This window comes from Nipponia nippon, unplaced genomic scaffold (assembly GCF_047370975.1).
Source record: "Nipponia nippon isolate SJK-2023a ecotype South Korea unplaced genomic scaffold, ASM4737097v1 scaffold_9, whole genome shotgun sequence".
In the NCBI taxonomy this organism is placed as follows: Eukaryota; Metazoa; Chordata; class Aves; order Pelecaniformes; family Threskiornithidae; genus Nipponia; species Nipponia nippon.
In genome coordinates this window covers 28,797,311-28,823,096 of record NW_028262413.1, presented here as the reverse complement: position 1 = coordinate 28,823,096, position 25,786 = coordinate 28,797,311, and the positions used below count along the sequence as shown (strand labels likewise).

At 50.1% G+C, this 25,786-nt stretch overlaps 3 protein-coding genes across 5 annotated transcripts in view; 1 reads left to right on the top strand and 2 right to left on the bottom strand.

Annotated features, from left to right (window-relative positions):
• Positions 1 to 2,111, bottom strand: part of ETFA (electron transfer flavoprotein subunit alpha) — a 32,915-nt gene extending 30,804 nt beyond the window's left edge. For both annotated transcript variants that reach the window (XM_087745094.1, XM_087745095.1), the window contains exon 1: positions 2,026 to 2,111. In XM_087745094.1, coding sequence (XP_087601220.1) covers positions 2,026 to 2,064 — 39 coding nt within the window. In that variant the 5' untranslated portion in view covers positions 2,065 to 2,111. The remainder of the gene's footprint in view (positions 1 to 2,025) is intronic.
• Positions 2,112 to 11,362: 9,251 nt separating this feature from the next.
• ISL2 (ISL LIM homeobox 2) lies at positions 11,363 to 14,720 on the top strand. The gene is made up of 6 exons (XM_087744432.1): positions 11,363 to 11,484; positions 12,507 to 12,696; positions 12,881 to 13,143; positions 13,283 to 13,566; positions 13,667 to 13,837; positions 13,979 to 14,720. Exons 1-6 carry the CDS (start codon positions 11,427 to 11,429, stop codon positions 14,093 to 14,095), a joined length of 1,083 nt encoding a protein of 360 aa, XP_087600558.1. The 5' UTR covers positions 11,363 to 11,426; the 3' UTR covers positions 14,096 to 14,720.
• Positions 14,721 to 16,317: 1,597 nt separating this feature from the next.
• SCAPER (S-phase cyclin A associated protein in the ER) overlaps positions 16,318 to 25,786 on the bottom strand; it is a 168,592-nt gene continuing 159,123 nt past the window's right edge. For both annotated transcript variants that reach the window (XM_087744780.1, XM_087744781.1), the window contains exons 30-32: positions 21,394 to 21,585; positions 18,698 to 18,749; positions 16,318 to 17,033 (exon numbers count right to left, since the gene is read on the bottom strand). In XM_087744780.1, the coding sequence (XP_087600906.1) occupies positions 16,939 to 17,033; positions 18,698 to 18,749; positions 21,394 to 21,585 (339 nt within the window). In that variant the 3' untranslated portion in view covers positions 16,318 to 16,938. The remainder of the gene's footprint in view (positions 17,034 to 18,697; positions 18,750 to 21,393; positions 21,586 to 25,786) is intronic.

Below are 25,786 nucleotides of genomic sequence, written 5' to 3'. Positions count from 1 at the left end.
AACCACAAACCCACAAAATTGTGAATAGGCAAAAAGGCAGACACTTGCTTATCTGATAAAAATTATAAAGAACAGAGAATGTTAAGGGAATACATTATCAGTTTGTTGTTCTATAAGGTGACCTCAAAATGCCCCTTAACTAAAAGTCTGCAAGACAATCCTGATGATCACAATTTTGTATCATCACAGGTTTGGAAGGGACCTCAAGAGCTCATACAAAGCTATCCTCCATCAGATGCTAAGCAACCATATCTATGTTATTTCTAACATATCTGTCTAGCTTATTGTTAGTGTGTTTCAATGATGAAGGCTCCTAGGCTACCTATTCCAAAACCTTACCATCCTTTCAACTAGAAAGGATTTATTAATGTCTATCTTAACTGTAGCTATCTTAAATAGCGCTCTCGCTATTTAAGCCAACTGTTATTATTTTATCATCCACGGACTCATGAAATGGCCTATTCCCATCTCTGCACCAGTTTTTTGTGTACTTGCAGTCTCATATTCCTCCTCAGTCCTTTCATCTTTAAGTTTGCAACTCCAGCCTTTCCTTGTTGCTCATACTTCACAGGTCTCTCGCATCCTGTTCTCTAGACTCTATTCACCCCTGAACTGCATGAGCGTTAGCAGTGCTGAACTGGAGTCTGCTTTGCTTCTCTTGCAGACTACACCGTTACCCACACAGTGAAGACACACACAATGTTTTCTTGGCTTTGTTTTATAAATGTATGAGTTTAGATGCATATGGTTGAAAAACAAGGAGCTGCCCTCATGTTTCCAGGACACGAAACTGAATTGTGCAGTGATCATGAGAGTAAAGTATTATTTACACAGCAGTACCATATGTTCTAGGAGCTCCAGAGATCATCGAGACCTTTGCTCTGAAATGCCTACAGCCTAACAATAACTGAAAGATGTCAATGATTACAACAGTTATAATTTTTAGATTAACTAAATAATGTACATCCTGGTCTACTTTTGCTCTTCTTTTAAGCCATTCTTAGTACCTGAAACCGATTAATATATGCCTAATTCCTATTTTAGAGCAGTACAGAACTGTAACAGTTGTAAAAGCCTTGAAGAGCTCAAAAAGAAAGTTGTGAGATTTAAAGCTCTTTTAGAAGGGCTGTTTACACAGAGTTCTAGTGGAGGGAGTGTCTCCTAGTGCATGCTACGAGATCAAACAGATATTGAGGGACATTTCATGAATCTTCTACGCCAGCTAACCTTGAGTTCACCTAGTATTTAAATTTGGTAACATAGCCACTATGACACACCAAGCAGCAAACGGCCTCCAAAAGCCCAGCACTCCTCCCAGCTGAGCAATACGAAGGTCAATATGGAAAAGCAACAAGTGTTTCACATTAGCTTCGGTCCACAGATTGCGATGGTTGAAGCAATCACATTTCTGCACGGCTGAGTTCATCTGACTGAGAAACACTGTATTAACCTCTCAAAACCCCAGAAAGCCTCCCCTTGAGCCACAGACTTCTTTCTAACGTCGTGAGAGTTTGCAATAACAACCTCCAAGAGTCTTTTCCAGCTGTAAGGAAAGCACCCCTGCTCCTCAGCTAGCCCGGCACGAGGGCGGGTGAGAGCGAGCAACCCGAGAAATTCAAGGCTTCCCTCGTGAGTACCCTAGCTCTTCGTACAGGACGACAGCGCTCAGCTCCTGCCTGCAGTCAGCACTGCCAAGGGCCTCTTCAACACCCGGCATCCGCTCAGAAACTTTATTTTTAACAGCCACGGCGTGGAAGAGAAGCGGAGTCCGGCGGCGGAGCCAGGCCCCGCCGGCGCCTGTTGCTCGCCCCCCGGACACCCCCTCGGCCACCGCCGCCGGGCGGGCCGACGGCGGAGCTCGGCCCCGCGCCCCGCCCCGCGCCACCTCTACCCCACCGGGCCCGCACGGGCGGGGCGGCGAGCGGGCGACTGGTCCCTGGGCACCCCGCGCCGCCCGCCGCGGCGGAGCCGCCCGCCCCGCGGCCGAAGGGGCGCGCGCTTCCCGCCCTCCGCGCCCTCACTCACCGCCCGCCGCAGGCGCTGCGCCGCGACCGCCCGCAACATGGTTCCACCGCCCCGGCCCCGCGCAGCTCTCGCGAGAGCCGCGCCCCGCCCCGCCGCCTCATTGGCCGGAGCGGCGGGCCAATGGGCAGCGCTGGAGAGCGCCTGCCCCCCCACCCCACCCCACCCCCGCCCAGCGCCGGGCGAGCGCCTCGTGCGGGACCGCCGGGGAGGGCGCGCGCGCGGTGCGGCGCCGAGCGCTCTGTGTTGCGGGAGGCGTCCGCACCCAGACCCGCCGCCGCCGCCCACCAGCCGCACACCGCCACGCACACCCGGCTGCCCCGCGGCCGGCAGCTCGCCCGCGCGGTTGGGGCGGCGCCAGAAGGCGGAGTGAAACTGGTGCAGCTGTGAGGGTGCGCGTGCGGCGCCAGCGGAGCAGCCCCAGGGCGCGCGGGCACCGGGCCGCCCGGCGGCACGCGCGCCTGCCCGCCCAGGCCGGCTGTCACCCCCGGCAGCCCTCTCCCGCCTCCCTCGTCCCTTCACCCCGGCGCTGCTTCCGCAGAGTTAGAGCCCTTTAAAGAGAAGAAAACAACAGGAAGCGGAGCTCTGCGTGCAAATGCCTACGCTCCAGACCAAATCCTCTCCCGAGCCAACAAAAACGTGCCTCGCGAAGAAAAAGAAGGGAAACGTCTTCATTTGCGGCCAGCAGAAGTCTGGGAGGCCACGGCCCGGGCCGGGCCGGCTGCCAGCCCGACCCTGGGGGCATGCCCAGGCCTGGGGCTGCCTGCGCCTCGCCAGATGCCCCGGCCCCAGGCACCCACAGCCGGAGCAAAGGAGACCACGCGGGGACGGAGCGCGTGGCGCGCAGGAGAGGCCAGGCGTCGCAGCGCTTCCCAAACGTCGCGACCCACCGCTTGTCCAAAGGGTCTGACGGCCTCGAGACCAGTCAGGTAACACCAGCCCGGGTCGGCACGGCATCCCCTTGCCAGGACAGATTCACAGCTGCGCTCAGCCCGGCAATGGCTTTGGAGAATAGCTCATTTGCTTTGAATAATTTATAGATTTATTATTATTATTACTTATTATTGCTCAGAACCACAGCAAAACATTTTGTGCCTGCCACTTCTGCTGCACTGGGGTGCCGCAGGGGCCGGGACAGGACTCACGCTTGTTTCCATACCTCCGGATTTTTTCCAGGTGGCAAGGAGAAGAATTTAAAAATCAACGAAGCAAAATGTTTCAGGCCAAATTCACTGCTAAAGTATGTGCTGTGGCTCCCTGAAAACCTGGTGTCCTGGAGAAGCTGGCAGCAGCTGCCACACTGGAGCAACCAATCCACCAGCCCAGGAGCCCCAAGCGCGCATGGATTTGGGACGTTCCCAACTGACTGCCCGTCCTGGAAATCGCTAGATAGCGAGCCACGAATGCAGTTTCTTCCTCAAGTGGTTTAGAGGGGAAAAAAAACCAAAACAAACAACTCTGAACAATTATGGCCACTGGACCGTTCTTCCAAGAATAAGCGGTGATCTGCAGCACGTCAGTGATTCGTTCTGCATTTCTGAGGCACACTGTAGAAAACCAAAAGGCAAATTGATCAAAAAGGCTCTTTGGCTTTGCCACAGCCTTGGCATGGGATCACCTCTAAAATTTACTCTGCCACATGATTTTCACATCAGATGCCAAGAAGTACTACTGCTTTACAGCAAAAGCTAACCAGGTCCAGCAATGCAAGCGTCTGAATGGACAATTTACTTTGCTTCAAATGCCTCTATAATAGAAGAAAAGCAGCTGTACTGCATATTCCAGCTTCCTGGCCCCAGAGCACTACCTAAACTCCCCAAACCTCAAGGGAGGGCTGCGCAGGTTAGAGCTGAAGGAGGTGGCAAACCTCCTTCAGGGCTTGTGCCTGATTATATGGATTAAAGTAGCTCCAGAGCTGCCTGGGCCTGGCTCCACCCTTCAGCCAGTCCCCAAAAAATGAAGAAAACAGAATGAGTGTTTGAGGCTCCTGTGGATCTCCTGGATTGAGCAAATGACTGGGTAAAAGAAAAAAAAAAGTTTTCATGAAGATGAGGGGAAAGATGACTCTGCAGAAGTCACAGGACCCTGGGATGGATTTGAGAAGGGATAAATAATTGAAGCAGCTCTTTATTGCCAATTTTGAGAGATGGTTAAGGTGCAGCATAACTCTTTAGAGATGTGAAGTTTCATACAGTATAGAAATCCCTATCTGCACCCTAGGTAATCCAACAAAAGGAACAACAAAAGCAAAATAAAGACAGAAAATAAGGACATCCTGGGCATCCTTAATTTGGCCATTATATCTTTTTAATTAAGGTGTTTTACTCATTAAAAGCGTGGCATGCAATTTCATTATCCTATTTTAAGCTCCAAAACTGAGCTTCCAACATGCACATCTCATGGGGATGAAATCTTTAATACAAAGAAACAACACACGTACACCTAAAAAACCCAAACCGATCTCATTTGAGTTTGTTTTTTTAATACCTCAGACCAAAACAAAAGTGAGCAACTATCAAAATTGACCTAATTGCAGCATAGCTCAGAATAAGTTGATCCTTTCACTATGTATCTGGTTTAATAGCGTATATCGTATTTTCATGAGCAGAGTGACAGCGCCACCCTTTAGGTCAGATTTCAAGGTGCAGCGTCACCGTCCAGAGACATGACAGGGGTTTTATTATGTTTTCTGTTCATAATTTTGGTTCAAAACCTCAGCAACACTTCAGATGCACACAATCCTTATTGAAACTGGCTTGATGCAGATTACACCCTGAAGCACAAAGGAAGTCTTTATCACTTATGGCCAGTGTTTTAGGAGCTTATAACTGTAATCAGGTAGGGATTATATCAGCATGATCCATATTAGCTGAACCGTGGCAAAAAGCTTTTTTCTATTTGACCTTGCCACCTAGGGCATGACGTTAATAAAAAATGGTATAACATGCAACAAACGTGCCGCTGAAGGTGGAGTCACCATCCACTGCAGGCAGAGGATAATACTTTGTAAGAAAAATTAGTCATTAATTAGTGGAAGCAGATCCTTGTATGGTGCATTGTTATCCAGGATTATTTCATTAGGATCTGCTGACCCAATTTCTGCATTGGAAAGGGAATTACATTTTTTCACACTATTGGGAGGGGGCAAAAGAAGAAAAAAAAAAAAGAAATAACACAGATTACTCAAACTTTTAAAAATATGGTTGCAAACAAGAGCAGGTACCTGTATTGGTATCTCTACAAAAGGCAAATGAAACGAGAACCATTACAAATATGTAATCATGTCTCCACTAGAGTCGGATTTTGGTTCCCTTGAAATACATAATTCCTAATTAAAACATATGGAATCCAGCTAATACAGCCTCATGACTAAGGGATTTAGTGAAGGTCAGGAAGTTTTTATTACTGCTATGATGGTCCCCGCTGTCACAGGTCATCCATAGCTTACTCCTCCTGCAGTTGCCCTGGGGAAGGCTGACTCAGATAAATTAAAAGAGCTGCATTTGGGAAGCTTCCCCAACACATGAAAGGATTCACCTCCTAATCTGTCAAAATCCAATAACGTTAAAGCAACTGCAACCTGCTTACAGCTCAGCGGGGCTCTCTGAGCCGACCCGCTGCTCAGCACCGGACGCACGGCAGCAAGGAGGGACGGGTCAAAAACCCACCTCGGAAGCAGCAGCAGCAGGAGAGTTCTCTGCTGCTGAAATGTTTCGTGCCCAAGTGCTGCAAGCTCACATGAACCAAGTGGTTCAGCCACCCCAGGGCGTCGCACGTTCCCCTGCACTTACCCCTTCCCCACGGCCACGAACATGGGACCCTCTGCACAACATGGGACACGTCTCCCCAGAGTCCTGCTCTCTGCTCCTCGTCCTCACTAGCACAAAAATACATCTCAACATGTCTGACATTTGAGTTCCTTTATAATAAAACACCACCACAGGTGTGCTTAATGCTCTGCCCAGATCATCTTACAACCACTCACCTGTGTGCCTCAGATCAGCAGGTTGCCTTTCACGAGGCCTTACAGCAGGCCTCTGGAAGGGGACAGCGCCACGAGCCCTATTGCCAAAGTGGGGGACAAAGGAAAGAGTTCCCCCAAAGCCACTCCCTAGCAGAAACAACCCTCCTACTGATACTGAGCCTGCAGAACCACCACGGGCAGGTGTTCTCCCTTTCTTATAAACTCCTCTCACTTGCTAATCATTTTCATGTGCCAGTCAAGTTAACAAGGGAGTCAGGGAGCAATGTCACATCACATTTGCTGCATATTCCTAGGGGACAAGATCACCAGAGGAGTTAAAGAAGCCCCTTCTGCCAAGGTCACGGGCAAAAGGGGACCCTCATAACCTCCTGGAAGCAAAGGCTCAGGTTACCTTGGAAGGCAGCTTGTCCTGCCCGGGAGCAGATGTGGTTTGTGTGGAGGACGAGGGAAGTGATGCTGGTGGGGAGAGCTCTGCTCCCCTCCCAGTGCAGACACCTGCAATGGGTGTTTTGCGACCTGCCGCCCTCCTCCGGCACGCAGCTCGCCTTGTTGCTAATGGGAGATGCGTGTAAAATTCTCTGCTGGGTTATGGCAGCATTATTTTTTAAACAGGTAACTGCATTTTCTGCCTGTTATGCTGCTGGAGAGGAATCCAGATGCCACTGTATTCCCGCTCGTGCCAGCCCAAGCCATTCCTGTAGAGGCAGGGACAGCCAGCGCGTGAAATCACCCCAGGGGAACGGCCCTTTCCATGCCTGCAAGCACTTCAGGGAAAGTTGCTTTTTCCTTTTTTCCTTCAGTTTCAGCTCAGTGAATAACATTTTAGCGCTAAGCACAGCAGCTTCAATAGGCCTCTGTTTCCAGTGTTTTGGGACCTGCTTGATTTTTGATGTATTTATTGCAAAGCCCACTGAGAGAGGAGCACCTTCTGGTGAAGTTACCTGCAGCTTATGCCACACCTGGTGAGGAAGGCTAACGCACCTCCCGCTTGCCCTGTCATGAAGTCTAAGATGCTGCAACTTGCCCATTGCCTTTAATCCTGCAGATAGTGGCATAACGAGATCCAGTGGCTGGGGGTTGACCTTAAAATTTGCCATTTCAGTGAAAGTAGTTAACGAGCAGGATGGCTTCGCAGGGAGCGGGGCAGCCTCTCCCGCGCTGGCAGGCTACATCAAGACCAGATGCATCTCTGGGAGATGTGACTGAGGTCAACCATAAATTAACGGGCTCACTGCAAGGGGAAAAAATAATAATACTGGGTCCAATTGCATGGTCTGGTACGAAGGATGCCAGCCGAGATGGGCCGATGAGCCCTTTCTGCACCCGTGAACTTTCTGAATCCTTCTTATCCGGAGGGGAAAAAATGGCAAGGGCTCCCTCTGCCATTTTACCATGGCTGATTCTTAATCAATAGCAGGGCTGGCAGTAGCTCTTGTGCAATACCACTTTCCCCAGAGCTGGGCCCTCTTCCCCTGCAATGCTCCCAACCCCTGCTGGTCTCAGAAGAATTGAGCCCAAAGCTCCACATAGCAATTCAAATGCATCACCAGACATTAGGCCACCGGGTTAACCACTGTTTAATTTCGTCACATTTGTTTGTGAGTTATGTACGTGCCTTTCTTTTGTCAACATCTCCTTTTAAAAAGGATATTGATTTTGTTTTCAAAGGCTCTCGAAAATAAAATGAATGACTACATTCTAAGGAAGAGTCATTTTCTCAACAGCTGTAAATAATTTATTGTTCGCAACCCACCCAGATCAAAAGATACTTCATCAACTGATGTGGCAAAATCTGGTGCAAGCTGCATTTCTATTATCTCAGATCCAATTAACCATTTGGAGCAGACTAAAACATAACTAGATCAATCCAGAATCAGATTAATATCCAATCCATAATCACATTAATCACAATCTGTCCATAATTAGCCATCAGATAATCCCATTGGACAGGAGGTGACATGCAGTATCCCATTATCTCATTAATTATCTATTTTCAGTATCAGACATTGTCCCCAAACACACGGAAATGTTTTTTGAAGGAAAAATGGACAGGGAATTCTTTTGCTACATCCTCCCCATTGAAGCCCCCAGTGGTTTGACGTTGGGATTTCTTTGTGTTTACATGTTCTGTTAGAACCAAGACCTGTTTTTTGAGAGATGTCATCTTTTTAAATAAAATATGATTATCTTAGGAAGATGGATAAATAAAACATTTGTTTCATGTGAACAAGTTTATGAAAGAAAAGAAAAGCCTTCATCAAAGGTTTTAATGGTAACATGATAACAATAGCTTTGCAATGCTAAATCTTATTGCAGATGGTTCCTGTCCTTTTTTGTAATGTAAGTGAAATTGTGTTCCATCTGTTTTAATTTTATAATGGACTTAATCCATGGCTGGCTCTGAAAGAATCAGCATTTACTGCCTTTGCAATCTGCTGCAAACAAAAAAATTGTTACCGTTTCCCCTTTCTAGAGGGAACTTGTATTTCTATTTGGGAGCAAAAACCAAAGAGTTGCTCCGTAGCGAGTGGGAAGCGCTGTTAGCCAGCCTCACCCCGCGGCCAGGCACCCCCTGCCAGCTCTCGCACCAAACCCAACCGGAATTGCCCCAAAAGGAGTTGGAAACTCTGGACGCTGGGTGGAGGAGAGCAAGCAGTAAGCAGCGTGGCAGGAGAGGCTGCATTTGGTTTTGACTAGCAAATGCTTCCAGCGGTTCCAAGCGACCTGAAAGCGGTTTTCCAGAGGTCCCTCCTGACCTGAGTTATTCTATGATTTTATGATGTGCTTTCCCTTACCCCCCTCAAATGAACCAACAATTAACCTGTTTGTAAAACGTGGTGGTATCGGGCTGGTTTTATGCCTCTTGGCATTACCTGTAGTCATTTTAAAGTTTTTCGTACATCACCTAGAAGAGGTTCAGGGCTTTCAGCATTTCCCTGGCAAGTCCTTTTTTGGGATTTTCTCTAAACTGCTTGTGCAGCACTGCCTGCCCCGTTCCTACCTGCCCAATCACGAACCAAGTCCAGTCCCACCGCACCTGCCTGGCATCAGCACACTGCTCCGTCCTGACACAGGTGTGCCTGCAGCACAGCTTTGCGCCGATTTGGAAAAGTTTGGCTGGCTCAGCTGCAACCTTTCCTATTTCTAAGCTGGCAGGAGGTTTGGGAGAGCAGAGAGGACCCTGCCCTCAAGTGAGAAAAGGGGTGATGCAACATGGAGCATCCCTGCCAAGCTGCTGTATTCTTAGACGTGTCTCATTCTCCTATCACTCTGACATTTTATTTTTGCATTTTATTGTTAACACATGCAGATACTGACTCATTCAGGACTCCGTGGATTCCGGCTCAGGCTGAAGTCACCCTTCTGCACCCCCTTTCCTGCCAGGCGCCCAGGCATGGGCAGGACACCCCATGCCACCCCACGGCCACAGCAGCGCTGTGGAGGTTCCCATCATCCATCCCACGGGGTCACCCCAGTTTGGAGAGCCAGCCAAACTTTTCCAATGCCCTTCACATCGCTCACCTCCCAGCTCAGCTCTGCCGCTGGCAAATGAACCATGCTAATGGCAGGCAGCGGTCGGACCACAAACCCCAACAGGCATCACGGCCACCCTGCCACTGCCACACAGGCAGGGGACACGTGGGCTCGCCCTGCCCTGAGGATGTCATTGTCACACCGCACCTCTGCACCTTGGCACATGCAGGGGCAGGCAGGGATGCCGAAACCCCCTGGCGACACATGCCCCTGCTGAAGTGGGTGCCCCAAACGCCATCCTGCTTCCTGCCTCGGCTCCTGCGCAAACTTAAATGTTTGCTTTCGACGTTTGAGGTCCTCAAAGGTGTTAGCAGAGGCTGTGGTCAGGATGGGGAGAGTGGGTCAAACAGTCAAACGCTGGTTATCCAAATCCTCCTCTCCTCCTCCTCAGCTTCTGGGGTTTGTACCTACAGGGTGCCTGACTCATACAAAAAACAAGTGCTTCAGCTGGAAAACGCATCCTGCCCCCCCTCCCCCTTCCGAGCGAAAGGAGCACAGCCTGCCCTTCCTGAGCCAAAATCTAAAGTCACCAGGTCATTCCCCAGTCGTACAGGTTGGTCTACGCCTGTCAAATTCCGTGTGCAAAATTGAAAAGGTGATTGCGTGGAGGGGAGGGACGGGACCGAAGCCCCAAGACAGCAGCAATCTCAATACCAGCACATATAAGCTTTCACGGACCTTTTGAGCTACTCGTGCCGCTGTGCTGCGAAGTCTTGGGGAATTTAAAACTGAGTCAAAGGCCGCTGAAGTGCTCTCCCTATTTTTCTGCTAATGCACAGGAAGCCCACGGAGACTGGGGGGAAAGAGGGAGGAAAAAAGGAATAGAAGGGATAAAAAAGCAACAGGAGAGGTTCAGCTGCAGGAGCAGCACGAGATCAGGTGCATGAAAATGTGGTAAAATACTATTTTTCCTTCTCATTTCAACTCATCACCCGGCTGCTGCCCGAGACGGCCGCCCCGACGATGCTGGCGGTCCGGTTCGGGTCCGTCGGGGCGGCCCTCCCGCGCTCCCCCTGGCCAGGGAACCGCTCCGCGGGCGCGCAGCCTTGAGCCGGCGTCCACCGCGGAGCCCCATCCTCGTCTGCTGCGGGGATGCGCCTCCGCACAGCGCCGGGGACCGTCCCGCCGCGCCCGTCCGCGGGCACCTGCCTGCGGCACGCCGAAAGGCAGGGAAAAGGGACAACGAAATAAGAGGGGAAAGAGAGGGGAAAGAACAGAAAAAGGGGAATAAAAGGAGGAGAAAATAAAAGACGAAATAAAAGCCGAGGAACATAATAGGGAAAAGAGGGGGGTGGGAAAGCTGAAACGAATCTCCATCTCCTCGGGCTGCCGGTGCCGCCGTCCCCTCCGCGCACAGGGACGGGGCGCACGGCGCCGGGCACCGCGCCAGGCGGTCGGAGGGTCCCGCGGGCGGCCGCGGCTCCCGGGTGGCCCCCGCGGCTGCCCGGGGCGCAGGGCGCGGAGGCGCGCACCCGCCGCCCCCGCGGAGGAGCTCCTCCCGCGGCGCAGGGGCCACCGCCCGCTCCCGTCCGAGCCGGCGTCGGGCCACGCCAAGCCGGGCTCCCGCGGGGCGGCGTGGGGAGTCCGCGCAGCTCCGCGCCCCGCCGCGCGCCACCGCGCGCCCATTGTTCACCACGGCCAATCCGCGGGCGCCCTCCCCGCGGCCGCCAATCGCCTCTGGGGGCCGCGCGGTGAGGTCAGCGCCGCCCCCCCCACGTGTCCCCCCCCCCCAGCGGCCGGTGCGCGCTGACATCACGGCGCGGCCCGGCGGGGCGGGCCCGGGGGGGCGGGCGCGGCCCCCGCCCCGCGCGGCGCGGGTAGTGGTGGAGCGGCGGCGCCGCATCCCGCATCGCGCATCGCGGCCGGCGCGCAGGGGGCCGCCCGCATGGTGGACATCCTCCTCCCGCGGCCGCTCCCGGGCGCCATGGGGGAGCCCTCCAAGAGTAAGTGCGCGCAACGCGGCGCCGGGGCGGGCGGGCGCGGCGGGGCGGCCGCGGGGCGCTGCGGGACGCTGCGGGGCCGGGCTCCGCGCCGCCGCTGCCGTCGGGCGGGCTGGCGGCCCCCGCGCCGCCCCGGACCCGCCAGCGCGGTGACAGCGGCGGGAAGGGCTGCGGCCCCGCGGCGGGCGCGGGCGGCTGCGGGCTCGGCCCCTGGCATCGCCGGTGCCGCTGTTCCCGTTCGTGCCCAGCGCTCCCCGTCCCCCGCTGGCGCCGTTTCTTCCCGAATGCCTGTCCTTTCGGCTGTCCGCGCTGCGGGTCTCATTTCTTTCCGCTGTTCCGTTTCTTTCTCTCCTTCCCTCTGCTTCCCTTTCTCTGCTTCCCTCTCTCTCTGCCCGTGTTACCGTTTTTCTTTCTTTTTCTTTCTCTCTTTCCGTGTTTCGGTTTGTCTTTCTTTTTTTTTTAACGTCTCTTTCCGTTTTTATTTATTTCTTTCTCTTTCTGTTCTTCTGTTTTTGTTTGGTTTTATTTCTCTTTCTGTCTTTTTGATTTCTTGTCTCTTACTGTTTTCATTTGTCCATGTTCCCGTTTTAACTGTCTCTCTCTGTTTTTTCGCTGGTTTTGTTTCCTTTCCGTCATTCTGGTTTTAGTTCTTTTTCTTTCTTTCAGTTTTTCCTCAGCTTTTGTTTTAGTGTTTCTGTGTTTCTGCTTTTATTTCCTTTTCCGAAATTCTACTTTTATGTCTCTGTCTTTCTGCATTTATTTCCCTCGATCAAGTTTCTGGTGATTTTTTTTTTTTTTTAATTTCTGGCTGTATTTCTTTCTCTCCTTTCGTGTTTCCACCCTTTCTTTCTCTCCGTGTTTCTGTCTTTATTTCTTTTTCTTCCTACTTCGCAAAAAAAAAAAAAAAAAAAAAAAAAAGAAAAAAGACAAAGATACGAATAAGGAAAACGCGTCTGTCCCTAATTCCTGGCGCTTCTGCCCTTGCGGGTCGCTGCCCCTGACCGTGCCCCGCTCGCTCCCGGCAGGGCGGCCGGGGCTGGCCCTGTGCGCGGGCTGCGGGGGCCGCATCCAGGACCCCTTCCTGCTGCGGGTGTCGCCGGACCTGGAGTGGCACGTCGCCTGCCTCAAGTGCGCCGAGTGCGGGCAGCCCCTGGACGAGACCTGCACGTGCTTCCTGCGCGACGGCAAGGCCTACTGCAAGCGGGACTACAGCAGGTGACCCCGAGCGCGCCGGCGCTCCTTAAAAAATACCCGAACCGAAACCCGAAAAAGCGCTAAAGCCCCTCGCAGCCCCCGCATTTCCCCCCAACGAAAACGCGACTCTCCGCCGCTGCCCGCCCCCGCGGCGCCTCCCCGACGGCGCGGCCGCGGGCCCTGACGGCGCCCCGCGTCCCCGCAGGCTCTTCGGCGTCAAGTGCGCCCAGTGCCGGGCGGCCTTCAGCAGCAGCGACCTGGTGATGCGCGCCCGCGACCACGTCTACCACCTCGAGTGCTTCCGCTGCGCCGCCTGCGGCCGCCAGCTGCTGCCCGGCGACCAGTTCTGCCTGCGGGAGCGCGACCTGCTCTGCCGCGCCGACCACGGGCCGCCCCCCGACGGCGCCGCCGCCCGCTGCCCGCGCAGCCCCGCGCTGCCGCCGCCCGCCGCCGCCGCGCACATCGCAGGTACCGGCTCCCCCCGAAGCGCCGCGGCTCGGCCGCGGCTCGGGGCGGGCGGCGGGGGGGCGGGGGGGGGGGGCTGCGGAGCGCGGGCGGGCGGGCGGGCGGCGGCGCTGACGGTGCGCGCCCTCCCCGCCCGCCGCAGAGCCGGTGCCCGGGCGGCCGCCCGCCCCGCGGCCGCCGGCGCACAAGGCGGCGGAGAAGACCACCCGCGTACGGACGGTGCTGAACGAGAAGCAGCTGCACACGCTGCGGACCTGCTACGCCGCCAACCCGCGCCCCGACGCCCTGATGAAGGAGCAGCTGGTGGAGATGACGGGGCTCAGCCCCCGCGTCATCCGCGTCTGGTTCCAGAACAAGCGCTGCAAGGACAAGAAGAAGTCCATCCTCATGAAGCAGCTCCAGCAGCAGCAGCACAGCGACAAGACGGTGAGCGCCCGCCCGCCCCGCCGGGGAGGGGGGTGGCGGGGGGGAGTCCCGGGCCGGCGGGCTGGGGCGGCAGCCGCGCTGAAGCCCCGTGTGCCCGCAGAGCCTGCAGGGCCTCACCGGGACGCCGCTGGTGGCCGGCAGCCCCGTCCGCCACGAGAGCGCCGTGCAGGGCAGCGCCGTGGAGGTCCAGACCTACCAGCCGCCCTGGAAGGCGCTCAGCGAGTTCGCCCTGCAGAGCGACCTGGAGCAGCCCGCCGCCTTCCAGCAGCTGGTGAGCCGAGCCGCGCCGGGCCGCCCCGTCGGGCCGCGGGGGGCGGGCAGGCCCCGGCCGCCGGGCCCGGGCGCCACGGGAGGGGGCCGGGGCGGGGGACACGCACACCGCGCCGGGCCCTCACCGCCGCTGCTCCCCCAGGTCTCCTTCTCCGAGTCCGGCTCCTTGGGCACCTCCTCCGGCAGCGACGTGACCTCGCTGTCCTCCCAGCTCCCCGACACCCCCAACAGCATGGTGCCCAGCCCGGCCGAGACGTGAGGCGGCCCGGCCGCCCGCCGCCGCGGGACTTCCGCATGCCTGCGCTCCCTGCATGAGACACCCGGCCCCGGGCCGCTCCCAGAGCGCCGGACAAACGCCTTTGTTTTTTAATTATTCTTATTTAAAAACAAACAAAAAGTATGTTACTGACGGCCAAAAAAGCACCGGGATCCTCGCTGCCTTCACCAGACCGGAGAGAGAACCCCCGCCCTGGTTATTTCGTTGGTTTGGGTTTTGTTTTGTTTTTTTTTTTTTTTTTTCCCCTGCGGATTTCGATGTTTCTTTTCCCCAAAGAAACGCGGATTTCCCCGCTGGAGCCCGGCACGGTGACAGGCTGCCTCGCCCGCCGCTTGCGCCGGGGACGGCTGTTCTTCCCTTTTTGGAAGGGAAAAGAAAAAAAAAAAAAACCAACCAAAAACAAAACCAAAAGGGGGAGAGACTCCCCCGGCGTGCGCGCCTTCCCGCGGCCGCGGAGCCGGCCCGGCTCTCCCTCCGCGGAGCCGCGCCGTCCAGCCTCATCTCACGCCGATGCCTCTCCCGGGCCGCGGCGCCCGGCCCCGCACGATCGCTGGAAAAACGGGACACGGAAACGAGACTTTTTAACGGGAAAACCAGTACTGTTAATGTTAAGTTATCGATGGACGGAGGACGGATTGTTTGAGCCTTTAACGAACAAAAGTAAGTTATTGTTATTTATTGTCAGAGTCAGCGGTTGAATAGTGGGATTAAATATTTTGGACTTAATAAAAAAAGAAAAAAAAGAAAAGGAAAGGATTGAAACGAAAAAAAAAAAAGGGGGGGGGCGGGAGGGCGGCGAGGGGCTCCCCGTGCGCGGGGCCGCGCTGCCGGCCGGGCCGGGCCGGGCCGCGGGCGGAGCAGGTCGGGGTGCGGGTCGGGGTGCGGGTCGGGACGGGCGCAGCCCCGGCGTTGCCGTCACGGCCTCCCCGCACCGCGCTAAGCGGCTTTCCCGACCGGGGCCGCTTATTTATAGCCGGGGAGGCGGAGCGCAGGTTTCCCTTTCGGAGCAGCCCCCGGGCTCGGGCGGTCGTGCCCGCACCTGCCGCGGTGCGGGGCCGCCTCGCCTCCTCCCCGGGGCGGCGGGGCTCGGCCGCGGGGGCTCCCCCGGGGCGGCAGCGGCCCGGGGAGCCGTCCCCTCGCGTGTGTCCATACCCGTCTAGACGCAGGCGGCGGCTCCTTATCTGCCTTTGGCATCACCCGGGAGCGCGGCGGGGCCGCCCCGGCTCCCGCGCCCTCCCCGTTACTCGGGCGGGAACGCGCTCAGGGCCGGCTCCCGGCGGGATCGCAGGCCCGGGCAGCCTTAAACCTCGGCCAGCCGCCCCCGGTCCCCATCCCCGGGCAGCCGGGCCCGCACCCTCGGGGAGCGAGGGCGGAGCTGGGCCCTACCCGAGCCCCGCGGGCCGCAAGCGGACGGGCAGCGCGGCGCCGGGGTGGGGACGACTCCGCCACCCCCGAGGGGCTGAGGAGGCGGGTGTGCGGGTGTGCGGGCACCGGGACCCCCGGGCGAGCGGGCCTGCGGGGCCGACCCGCAGCTGCCGTCGGGGCGCACGGAGCAGCCGGGGCTGCCGGGGAGGCGCCGGCGGGAGAGGCGAAGGGGCCGCCTCAGCCAGGGGCTCCTCTGCTGCCGCCGGGGCGGGCGGACCCGGGACCGGGGACAGGTGGGAAGGGGGTCTCCCGCCCCGCCAGCCCCGCCGCGGGGCCCCCGCCGTTACCTGGCTCCGGCCGGCTCGGGTTTCAGCTCCCCGCGCTCTCCGGGGCCTGGACTGAAGCGAGCCGTTTCCGCCACCTGGGAGCGGGGCCGCCCGCGCCGTAAAATCGCCGCCGCGGAGGCGGCCGCGGGAGCCGAGTCCCCGCGGAGCCCCCGCTCCCCCCTCCCTCAGGCAGCGCGGCGGCCTCGCCGGGCGGGTCGCGATGGCCGCCGCCGGCTCAGGTGCGGGCCGGGCCTGGCCGCTGGGGCCGGCGAGGAGGCCGCGAAGAGGGAACGATCCTGGTCCCCGCGGCCGTCAGCCGCCCGCGGCCCGGGATCGGCGCGGCCCCGCCGGCGCCTTCCCTCAGGCGGCCGCGTCCCCGTCGCGCGGGGCCCGGGGCGCCCCGCGCCCCCCCAGGGCGGCCGCCGCCGCCAGGGCCTGCGGTGAGAGGCGCGGAAAATAAACCTTGCCCAGACACGCCGCCGTTTTCACGTTTTAATTCTGCTTCATGGAACCGTCACCGTTAAGAGAACATCACGAGGTTTAAGCAGGCGTTATTAAAGTCTTATCGAAACGTTAAAAATGTGTGCGGTTTAAAAAAACCCGTATTACATGACTTATCCCAAATAACCAAAAAATTACAAACGAATTTTCCTCAGAGAGAAATCTGACAAATTCTTTACTTTTGATTAACCAGAAAGACATCTTAGGAGTCTTTTGTTTTTTTTTTTTTCTCTCCAAGCCTTGTGTAATTCAAACACACCAACATTTGTAATGCAGAAGTCACACTACAGACAGAATAAGTTATTTTATTACAAGATATATAGAACATATTTTCTCTATTTGCAATCTTATTTCAGCAGTTCTGCAGTGCAAGTTACCACCACATCGCAGGGTAGAAAATACCCAAATCATGACATAGGATATGTGAATGAAATAAACTCAAATTATCAAAATTACAAAACAAAACTTGAAAGTATCTACAGTACTTATGATATAAATAGTGCAAATTAATTATATATCTACAGCATAAGTATTTAGAGTATCAAAAACTTTTCAGAATAGCCTTTTAAAGAAGGTAGTAGCAGGAACTGGTCAGCACGACGATGTTAGGGATTTTAAAACCAAATGCAACACTTATTTTTTCAAGAAGAACTGTCGAGCTTCTTCCCAGGACTGGCGGGGGAATCTGTTGGACAGCTCAAGATAATCTTGAGAACTGAAAAATTTTTCTGTTGAAGACAGAACATAAAATTACCACGTTATTCTCTCTTTAAGATGGCAATAAAACAAGAATAATGAATGCGCAGCCCATCTGACATACTTCAAGTCATTTACTCCCCTCCCCCTAGCAAAAACTTCTGAAATCATGGGGTAACGCTTCTGTGGAGCTATGGACATTGAGTCTTGGCTTTAAAAATGGGGGCAGAGGGCTCTGATGAGCAAAGGCTTCGATTTTTAAGCTTTTGGATCAGGCTCTCTGCTTTACGCATTGGAATATTATACATCTTTACACATTTTACGTTCTCGAACCCACCGGGGAGCAATTCAGCCTCTTTCAAGTTCGGGCAGCCTCGATGGCACGCTCTCTGCTTAGCAGCTTCTTTTTTCACAAAAGGCTGCAGAGTAGTTTTGCTCCCCGATTCCCCCAAAGCTCACAGTATGATTACAAACACAGCTTTTACTCCTACGAGTACTACTGGTGACGCGAACAGGACTACACATGCGTGCCCGGGCTTGCAGGGTCCGACCCTTCGAGCAGCGTGTTGCAGCGCAGCACCCAACGCTGAAGTTCGCACTTTCAAGTTTCATTCCGAGCTGTGTTATTGTTCCCATTTGGTTTTTGGGGACACCGTCCTTCACATTCAAGTGATATAACGGATAAAAATAATCCTGCTTATACTATTATTAAGTCAGCTTTTTTGCAACTGGGGAATGTTTAGAAATCACACTCACGTGTCACCACATAAGTCATCTTTGTTTAAAAGTTCATTTAGTTTGAATAGTGAAAATAAAAAGCAGTTTTCCACTTGGATTTTAGATGTTTCTTGAGCAGATTCTCATGCAAACACAAGCCTGGGAAGTTTGTGCTGCAGACACTACACAAGGCTGCTTCAGACTAAAAAGTATAACGTGACAGTAAAAATCTCCATAAATTTATGTGAATTTTGTATTGTATAATTTGTTTTTAAACACAAAGCTTATGCTTTAGACCTAGAACCGCTCATCTTCTTGCCAAACGTTCAGCAAAATGGTGGTGGATTTCTGCTTGCTCTTAGGGAGAAATGACTGTCCGAGCGACGTACTTTATGCAAAACATGGGCGACTCAAGACCAGATTCCCATCAACACACTTGAATTTCAGATGTGTTTAACAAGTAATAGCCATGTTAGCTAAGAATCTTTCAAATGTTTAGCCTAAAGACGTTAGCTGCATTTTACGCAATATTTACAACTGAGGGGGAAAAAATGCAACTCTTCTGCAAACTGACAAACTTTAAAGGATAATTACAGGACACTATTTTACTAATTTTTGGCTCCCCGGGTGTACTGGCACGGCTGCGTGGCTTCTGTAACCTAAAACTTTTGAAGGTAGCCTTTGTGACGGCTAATTAAATATGTGCACGTACAGTATCTCATTTTAAGACATGATACCACATAGCATTTAATAAAGATTAACAGTCTGAATTCCTGATACAGGGAGCAGCAGACGAAGACATGCATGTTTAAGTCAGTGTAAGCTAGAGAGCCTCTCCCCAAACTGTAAAATCATTTTGCAATTTACTATATTTCTTCCATCGTGATGCAGATTAGAAAAATTTAAATCACAGTAAAATATACTATCTACACATTTTGTTACCCAATTGCTACTCTGTTATATTTCATTGGAGACATACCCCTCTGCTGAGATAACTGATTATCCATGTGACCTGAACTCTGTGCAAAATCCTACGGGGGGGAAAAAAAAAAAACGGCATCAGGTTTTCCGATCTTACATCTGAGGAATTATACCAACATTTTTAAGTCTGCACAGTCACTGAAAATACTAATACTTTATGAAATCAGTAAATTAACAAACTCTGGCTTGTTCGCTACATATCATAGCACAATACTGCCAGCACTTAAATTCTGTAATATATAGTGGATTTTTATACCTTTATTTATACCTTTTTTGAAAAAAATATGCTTTTAATACACAACAGAAAAAACAAGGTTTTAATATCTTCTTAGGAAACAGTTATTATCATGACTTTAAATTTAAGAGAACATTTACTGTAGCTGTGTTTCTTTAAAACAAATGACTCCAAATAGACTCTTACAAAATTCTTGAATTATCCCAATTTCATTGGATGTGCTTCCCAATGACCCGGGAGCCTGAGGTCCCGATCTCCTGAGAGTACGCGAAGTTCTTCCACAGAGGTGATTAACTCTGGCCAGCGCTGCAGCCAGCTGTGTAACCAGCTGAGGTGCAGTTAATCTAAGTGCCCAGCACGATGTGTGATCCCTGCTGCTATCCGACGGGATGCTGCGTCCTCCGGAGGCAGCAAGGACTTCGCTCTGAGCAACGCAGGATTACGCAAGTTACCTGCCCCAGTACGCAGAGGGCTTTTAGGACCCTATCATTTGTTCGAGTGAGTTTTCACTGAGCAGAGATGGTATTATTTGACATAAGAGAGGCAATTTAGCAAATCATGGAGACTGCTAAATGTTTTTTAATTATTTCAGCACATCGAGAAACAGAAGTAACAAAAATAAAAAGGATGATGCAAACTTCAGATGATGGAAATAAATCTGTTGGTAGGGAGGTATAACGTGGGTCGTTGTAAAATCCAGCAATCATTTTCCCTTGATTTACGCTGCACACATTTAACACACTGTATTTAAGTGTTATATTTGTACACACCACCAAACTTTTACGTAAACAGGACTTCTTTTTGCATTCCCTGGCACAGGAAGAATCTCATTTTCTAGTCACGGGGAAACATTTTACAGTCTTTCCCAAACCTTCCACTGAAGCAAATGAGAGATTTGCTTGACAAACAGCAGCGAGCCGAAATAAAAGTAGAGAGGCAAGTCTCTTCTGTGTGTGTGCGTATCTGAGCATTCCTTGGTTCCTTTCAGCATTTCTCTGTGTGTGTGCGTGCCCAATATTTGGGATTAGATTTTAAAATTGGTAAAATACTAAAGTACCAGTTAAGTCAGGAAAGACATTAAACTTCACAGCACACAAGGATCTTCCATATTTTAATATAACACCTTTTTTAAAAGCCTGCAAGAATAGTACGTGGACTTGGCATCTGAGATATACCTGTAACTGGAAATCAAATTAATAACGTTGACCCTTGTAAATATACTTATGCTTTGCTGTAGCTACTGGGGATTTAAATGCCGTTCTCTCTTTCACAGCACAGAAATCAAGGTAAATAATTATTCAGATAGGAAACACTCTTCTCCACGCATGTTTTTTCACTGAAAAAAACAAGCTAAACTTGCTGCATTTACTCGTAACACTTAAATTATTTTTTGCCACTGCAACTTCTACACTGAAATACGTAGTTTCACTATAAGAAAGTCAAAGATGAATTATAGCTTTGTATTTAACCAGAAGTTCGTTACTATACGGCAAATTCTTTTAATGCTAAGTTCCAAACTTTTTTTTTCAACTGCTATGCAATTATTTTAGTATTAAAAGGATAAAAAGTAGTTGCACTCAGAAGTTTGATGTTACGCTAAGACTTCTGGTAAATATTTAGTTCTTCTGCCTTCTCTCCCGAATCTGTGTAGCCTACCCTTGGACTAGCTGTAAAGCATTACCAAGAAGAGTTTGACTAACATTTCTGTATCAATAACAGTAACTTTCAGGTGACTGATACAGAGTTACTAGACTCCTAAAAGCATATTATTTTTTAATAGTAGAGTGTTTACGAAAACTGCATTTATTCATTGGAAACAGTCAATAAAATGTATGGAAAACATGAGGCATGCATAAAATCTGATACACAAAGCACAGCATATACATTTAGACAAGGGGAACAAAAATGCTGTAAATCCTTATTCAAAACAGTATTCATAAGGACCTCAGTGGCTTACTGTCAAAAGTAAAGATTGCAAGATTAGACCAGTAACATATGTTCTGTGTATTTTCTGCATAAAATATATACACTTCTGTTCACTTCTCTCTGTAAATCTATTGTACACAGTATACAACTGTACATTTGTCTGTAAACACATTAATATACCGATTTCAGATATGCTATATGTGCAGTAGTTTTCAAAAAATAAATATTTTAAGAATTGTCTTGTAATAGCAGGATCTACATCACATCTTCCTAGCACATCCCATAACCTTAATGAAAACAGGATTCTGCATGTGATAGTGAGAACCTGAACTACTCGGTAACCTTTTAGTGTTATAAGATGCCTCAAGTACAGGCATAATCTGTGGTTTGAAAAGAGCTGCAGAGAATCTTAAAGTACTTCAATGCTGTTTACTTGTTTTACTTCAGTCAAATGATTTCCATATACACAGCAAATGCGAGACAAACTGTTGCAGTTACCCTGCACACCGCTGTTATGTTACTGCAATAGCTACCTGAATGAACGTGGCGAGTAAAACACAACTCATCTCCTGCTCCAGGATGATCTTGTTCTGAGGGTTATTGTAACAAGCAGCTATTAGCGAAGGGAAGAGCACTTTGATTAAACGAGGATCACTAAAATACTGGAAAGGCAACTGGCATAGTTTTTGCAGCACCGTGGGGTGACGGCCGGACTGTACAATGATCTGAAAATACAAACGTAACAAAGTTAAAACACGTGGTCTATCTCTTCTTCTCTTCCTGTTAACCACCAAGGGTGTTGAAGTCATGCTAAAAAAATGAGCATGGCTGAGGAGTAAATACTAAAAATAAAGTTTATAACATTTAGCCCAAATAACTTCTGTTTTAGCGTGCAAGTATTATTTTTATTGCAGAGGAACACAAAGAATGTAAGGCTGTGAAACTTCTTTTTCCTGTATCACCCAAAAAGACAGTAAGTAAATGAGAAGTGGATTAATCTGAAGATTACAGTAAAATAGATCATGTAATACCTTCATTCAAAAGACAAAGCATTATAGCAAAGGGACTATTGTAAGTTAGAGCTACGAAACAAAAACCCCCAACCCCTGCCATTTAAACACAGTAAGCATGCCTTTAGGAGGGGGAAAAAAAATCAAGAAAGAGATCACCAGGACTGTAAAAACCCTCCCGAAGCTCGATCATCCTTTACTAGCATGCTCTCTGGCAATTAGAGAGGACTCTGTTTCATGGTAGACGTCTGCTACGCATTCTCAGGCACCAAAAAGAAAAGGTGATTGTAAGCTGCACAGCAAGGAGTTTCAGTAAGTAGAGACTCAGAAAGATCCTCCCATCTGTATTTCTTATCTCAGTTTCTATCAGTGCCATTGACTCTAAAAGGAGAATTGTTTAGATAAATGGGACTGTTGTCATGAAGCAGGCTAAGCTTACAACTGTGTACATCTGAAGAAATAAGGCAATGCTATTACTGGTCTCCTGCAAAGGAACCTTTCCAATTTACTTGATATTCTTATAAAGTCTTTGTGATAAACTAAAAAATGCCAAAATCGGATCTGTTCCAAGTAACCTTGATTAGACAATTACAATATGAAAGAGCTGTTTGACCCAAAGTTGGCTTTTCGGCATAGGAGGAAGCTCCTATAAGGTTAGAACACTGTAAAACTTAGGGTCACGACTGTAAATTGTACTTGGAAAAACACAATTTTACAGGTACACACCCAGACAAGACTGCATTCAAATTAAAACCAGAAGGACAGAAAGAAGCAGTTGAGACCACAGGAACATAAATTACAGGGATTTACAAGTTTTCAGAGCACTTTTAACAATACCTTCAGAGCACACTCTCAGTTGATAATGCAGTTCAGTTTAAAACCAAGATCAACTAAGTAATAGTTTGCATTTTTTTCAGTTCACCAGCCAAAAAGACATTGAAAACCTTTCAAGATACTGGTAGAAATGTCTTAATGCCCTTAAAGACAGGAGGAATTTTTAAAAGACAGCCAAATACGTGACAATTAAGCATACACTGAGGCACTGTTTTGAGGAAAATATGACTGAAGCATTTGGATGATTCCAAACTTAACTACTGGCTACCACCCTGTAAGCAAGAGGGTGCCTTTTGAGTTTGTGATTACTGTTTGAATTTCAAATTAACCAGACTGGTTATTATATAAATCTATGTTTTTCTACGGTGAATTCTACAGAGAAGTACTTAAAATCAATTGTAACTGTACTAAAATAACTACAGTTGGTATTTCTTATTCAGGACAGAAAAACAGAACTCTTGATTTCTTTTTAATGGCCACTGTACACTTGATGAACAGGCAGAGGAAAAGAAGTTTTTGGGACTTTTCATCTTTCATTTCACGCTTCACTTCCTTTACCTGTTCTAAAAATGCCATGGATAATTAGTGAACTCTTGCCAAACTAACAGTGCAGACACCCAAACAGCTTTCATGCTATTATTATTTCATTATCTTTTTCTTTTCAACATTTTTACTACTATGATGTTATCAACATTAAAGATAGGAAGGTATATAAAAGGGCTGCTGATTGTTTTAATCTGGTATTTATCACATGTGGAATCAATTTAATGATTTCAGCTCATTGTACTAATGCAGCTACTAAACCTGATACACTGTATTATGTACTCTGAAAAAAAAAATCATGAGTCACCCCTTACTGGAAAAAAACCCCAAACAAATAAACCTCTAGCAGAGCACGTATTCCTTGTTTCACTGTCAACTGGTGGAGAAAGTGAAGTCCAGCACTTGACGTAGCAGATGAACAACAAAGAAAACAAATTAAAAGCTTGCCTATGACTTCTTTATGGTGGAAAAAGACTTCTTTTGACCCTCTCCCCCTTTTTTTTTTTTTTAAACAGTCACTTGGCTGAATGATCCCAGGGTGTTTTGCAGGCCTGAAGTACTCATCTTACAAAATGCTCTAATACGAGATACAAACTCCTTACTGGAATCCAGTGCAGAAAGCTTGCTCTTCCTCCTGCCACATACGGGAATTCAGACACATTTACCCAGAATTAGCTTTTCTTGTTGCTCTCTCTCTAGCCTGAAAGTTAGATATGCCTGTCAAATGTAACAAGATCCTAATTAAATCACCGCATTTCTGTACAGCCAAGCATTTAAGCACCTGCTTAACTTCAGATATGTGCCTAGGTTCCATTAATATTTGCTTGTGGTTTTCTTTTTCTGAATTGAGACCTCTCTATCAAATTAGTACAAGCTACATTTTTTTTTTTATCCAGAGCAGGCAACTCACATTAATGTTTTCTATGTTTCATTGAAAAGTTTTGCTTACTCTCAAAATTTATAGATATTCATACAACTTTATTGGTTTTGCCTGTGCTTAGCTTAAATAAATTCCAAAGCAGATGCACCTACTTAGCTTTGCTTATTTTTGGCCTAACACAGTAAACATTAGAATAACCCTCTGAAGACGCAAACTACGCAGAGGTAAAAGACACAGCAAGTACGTTTCTGAAATGCTATTTCCTGATGAATCAATGAAGGGGTTTTTTTTGTGCTACCAGCCAAACTCAAGACCCTGATACGTTTCAGAGGTGGAGCCCCTGTTACAGAGCGTGGTGATGTTGTGCAGGGTTAGCACACCAGAAAGCACTGCCCAATGGCACCATCTACTCTCAGTGTAAAAGCCTGCTGAAAATGAGAGGCTAGAGCATCTTAAATCCATTACTGTGCTGAACTGAAGCAACCTCTACACCATATAAGCCGACGGTTAGCAAGGCTGCACAATATATGCCATTCTAATATCCGATTTTGTTTACTTTTAACCTTCGCTAAAAGTCACCTTTAAGAATACGATCTTCCCTGCTTGGTCTCTGTCTGAATTTCCAGCCTTCCTACACCACGTGTGCTGGGCTGACTGAATCCACACTAGCTGACTGTCCAGCACAATGACTAATGTGATGACCTGTGGGAACTTTTTACTGAGCAACACCTTTCAAGGTTGCCTATCAGTTATCTTCTGTCACTCCCACCAGTTTATAGCCTTCTGCAGGTCCTGCTAATTTGCTTAATCTTCAACGGCCAGAGGGTCAGGCACTCTCTTCTGCCCTACCAGGCAATCCATGCTCCCGTGTGACTCTTTGGAAAGCGCACTCTGCACTCTCAAGTGCAATAGCCATCCTGATCCACTGTACCGGTACTTCTGAAGTTTATCCCTTAGGAAAGCACGATGCATGATTTCTACAGTCTCTAGATGGAATCCATTTCTTCAAGTTTACTTGGGCCAATACTCACTATATAGTATATTGCTTGGCCATTTGCTGCAATTCTTCTAGCTGTGAAAGTCTAAAGCAGTATAAAAGTCAGTCTTTCAAAACAGACTACAATGACAAAAGCCAGCAATATGCCACACAGCACTTGAGCAATAAAAAAGGATAATCAATCAAAAAAACTAAGAGCTCCTTGTGGTATGGAACAATAATAAAGTTGTGAGGGGAACTCATCATTTTGCTGGGCAATAAGGCTTCCCCTGTCACTTAGGTAGGGTGTCTGGCTACAGACCCGAGGTGACTGCTGGAAGGATATTCCATCCTGGACTCTGCAGGATGTCCTTGTATTCCCACCAGGACAGCTCCAGCAGCCTTCCTCTCCTGCCACTGCTGCCTGGCACCTTGCAAAGGAGATCTTCCCAGGACTGAAGGCCTTTTGTTAGGGAACTAATAAGCCATATGGACCCAAATAACTTGGGTGTGATTTTTCCTCTGGGTAGCAAAGGGAATGTTGCAGCTCATTTAATTTTTCTGTGAAGCTCCAAGGGCCCAAAAATATCTTTCTGATGATCCTACAGGAATGAGAATCATAAAAGTGCGACTCATTTCCTTGCTTGCAAGGGCAGGGAGCTAACCGCTGGCATACACAGGGG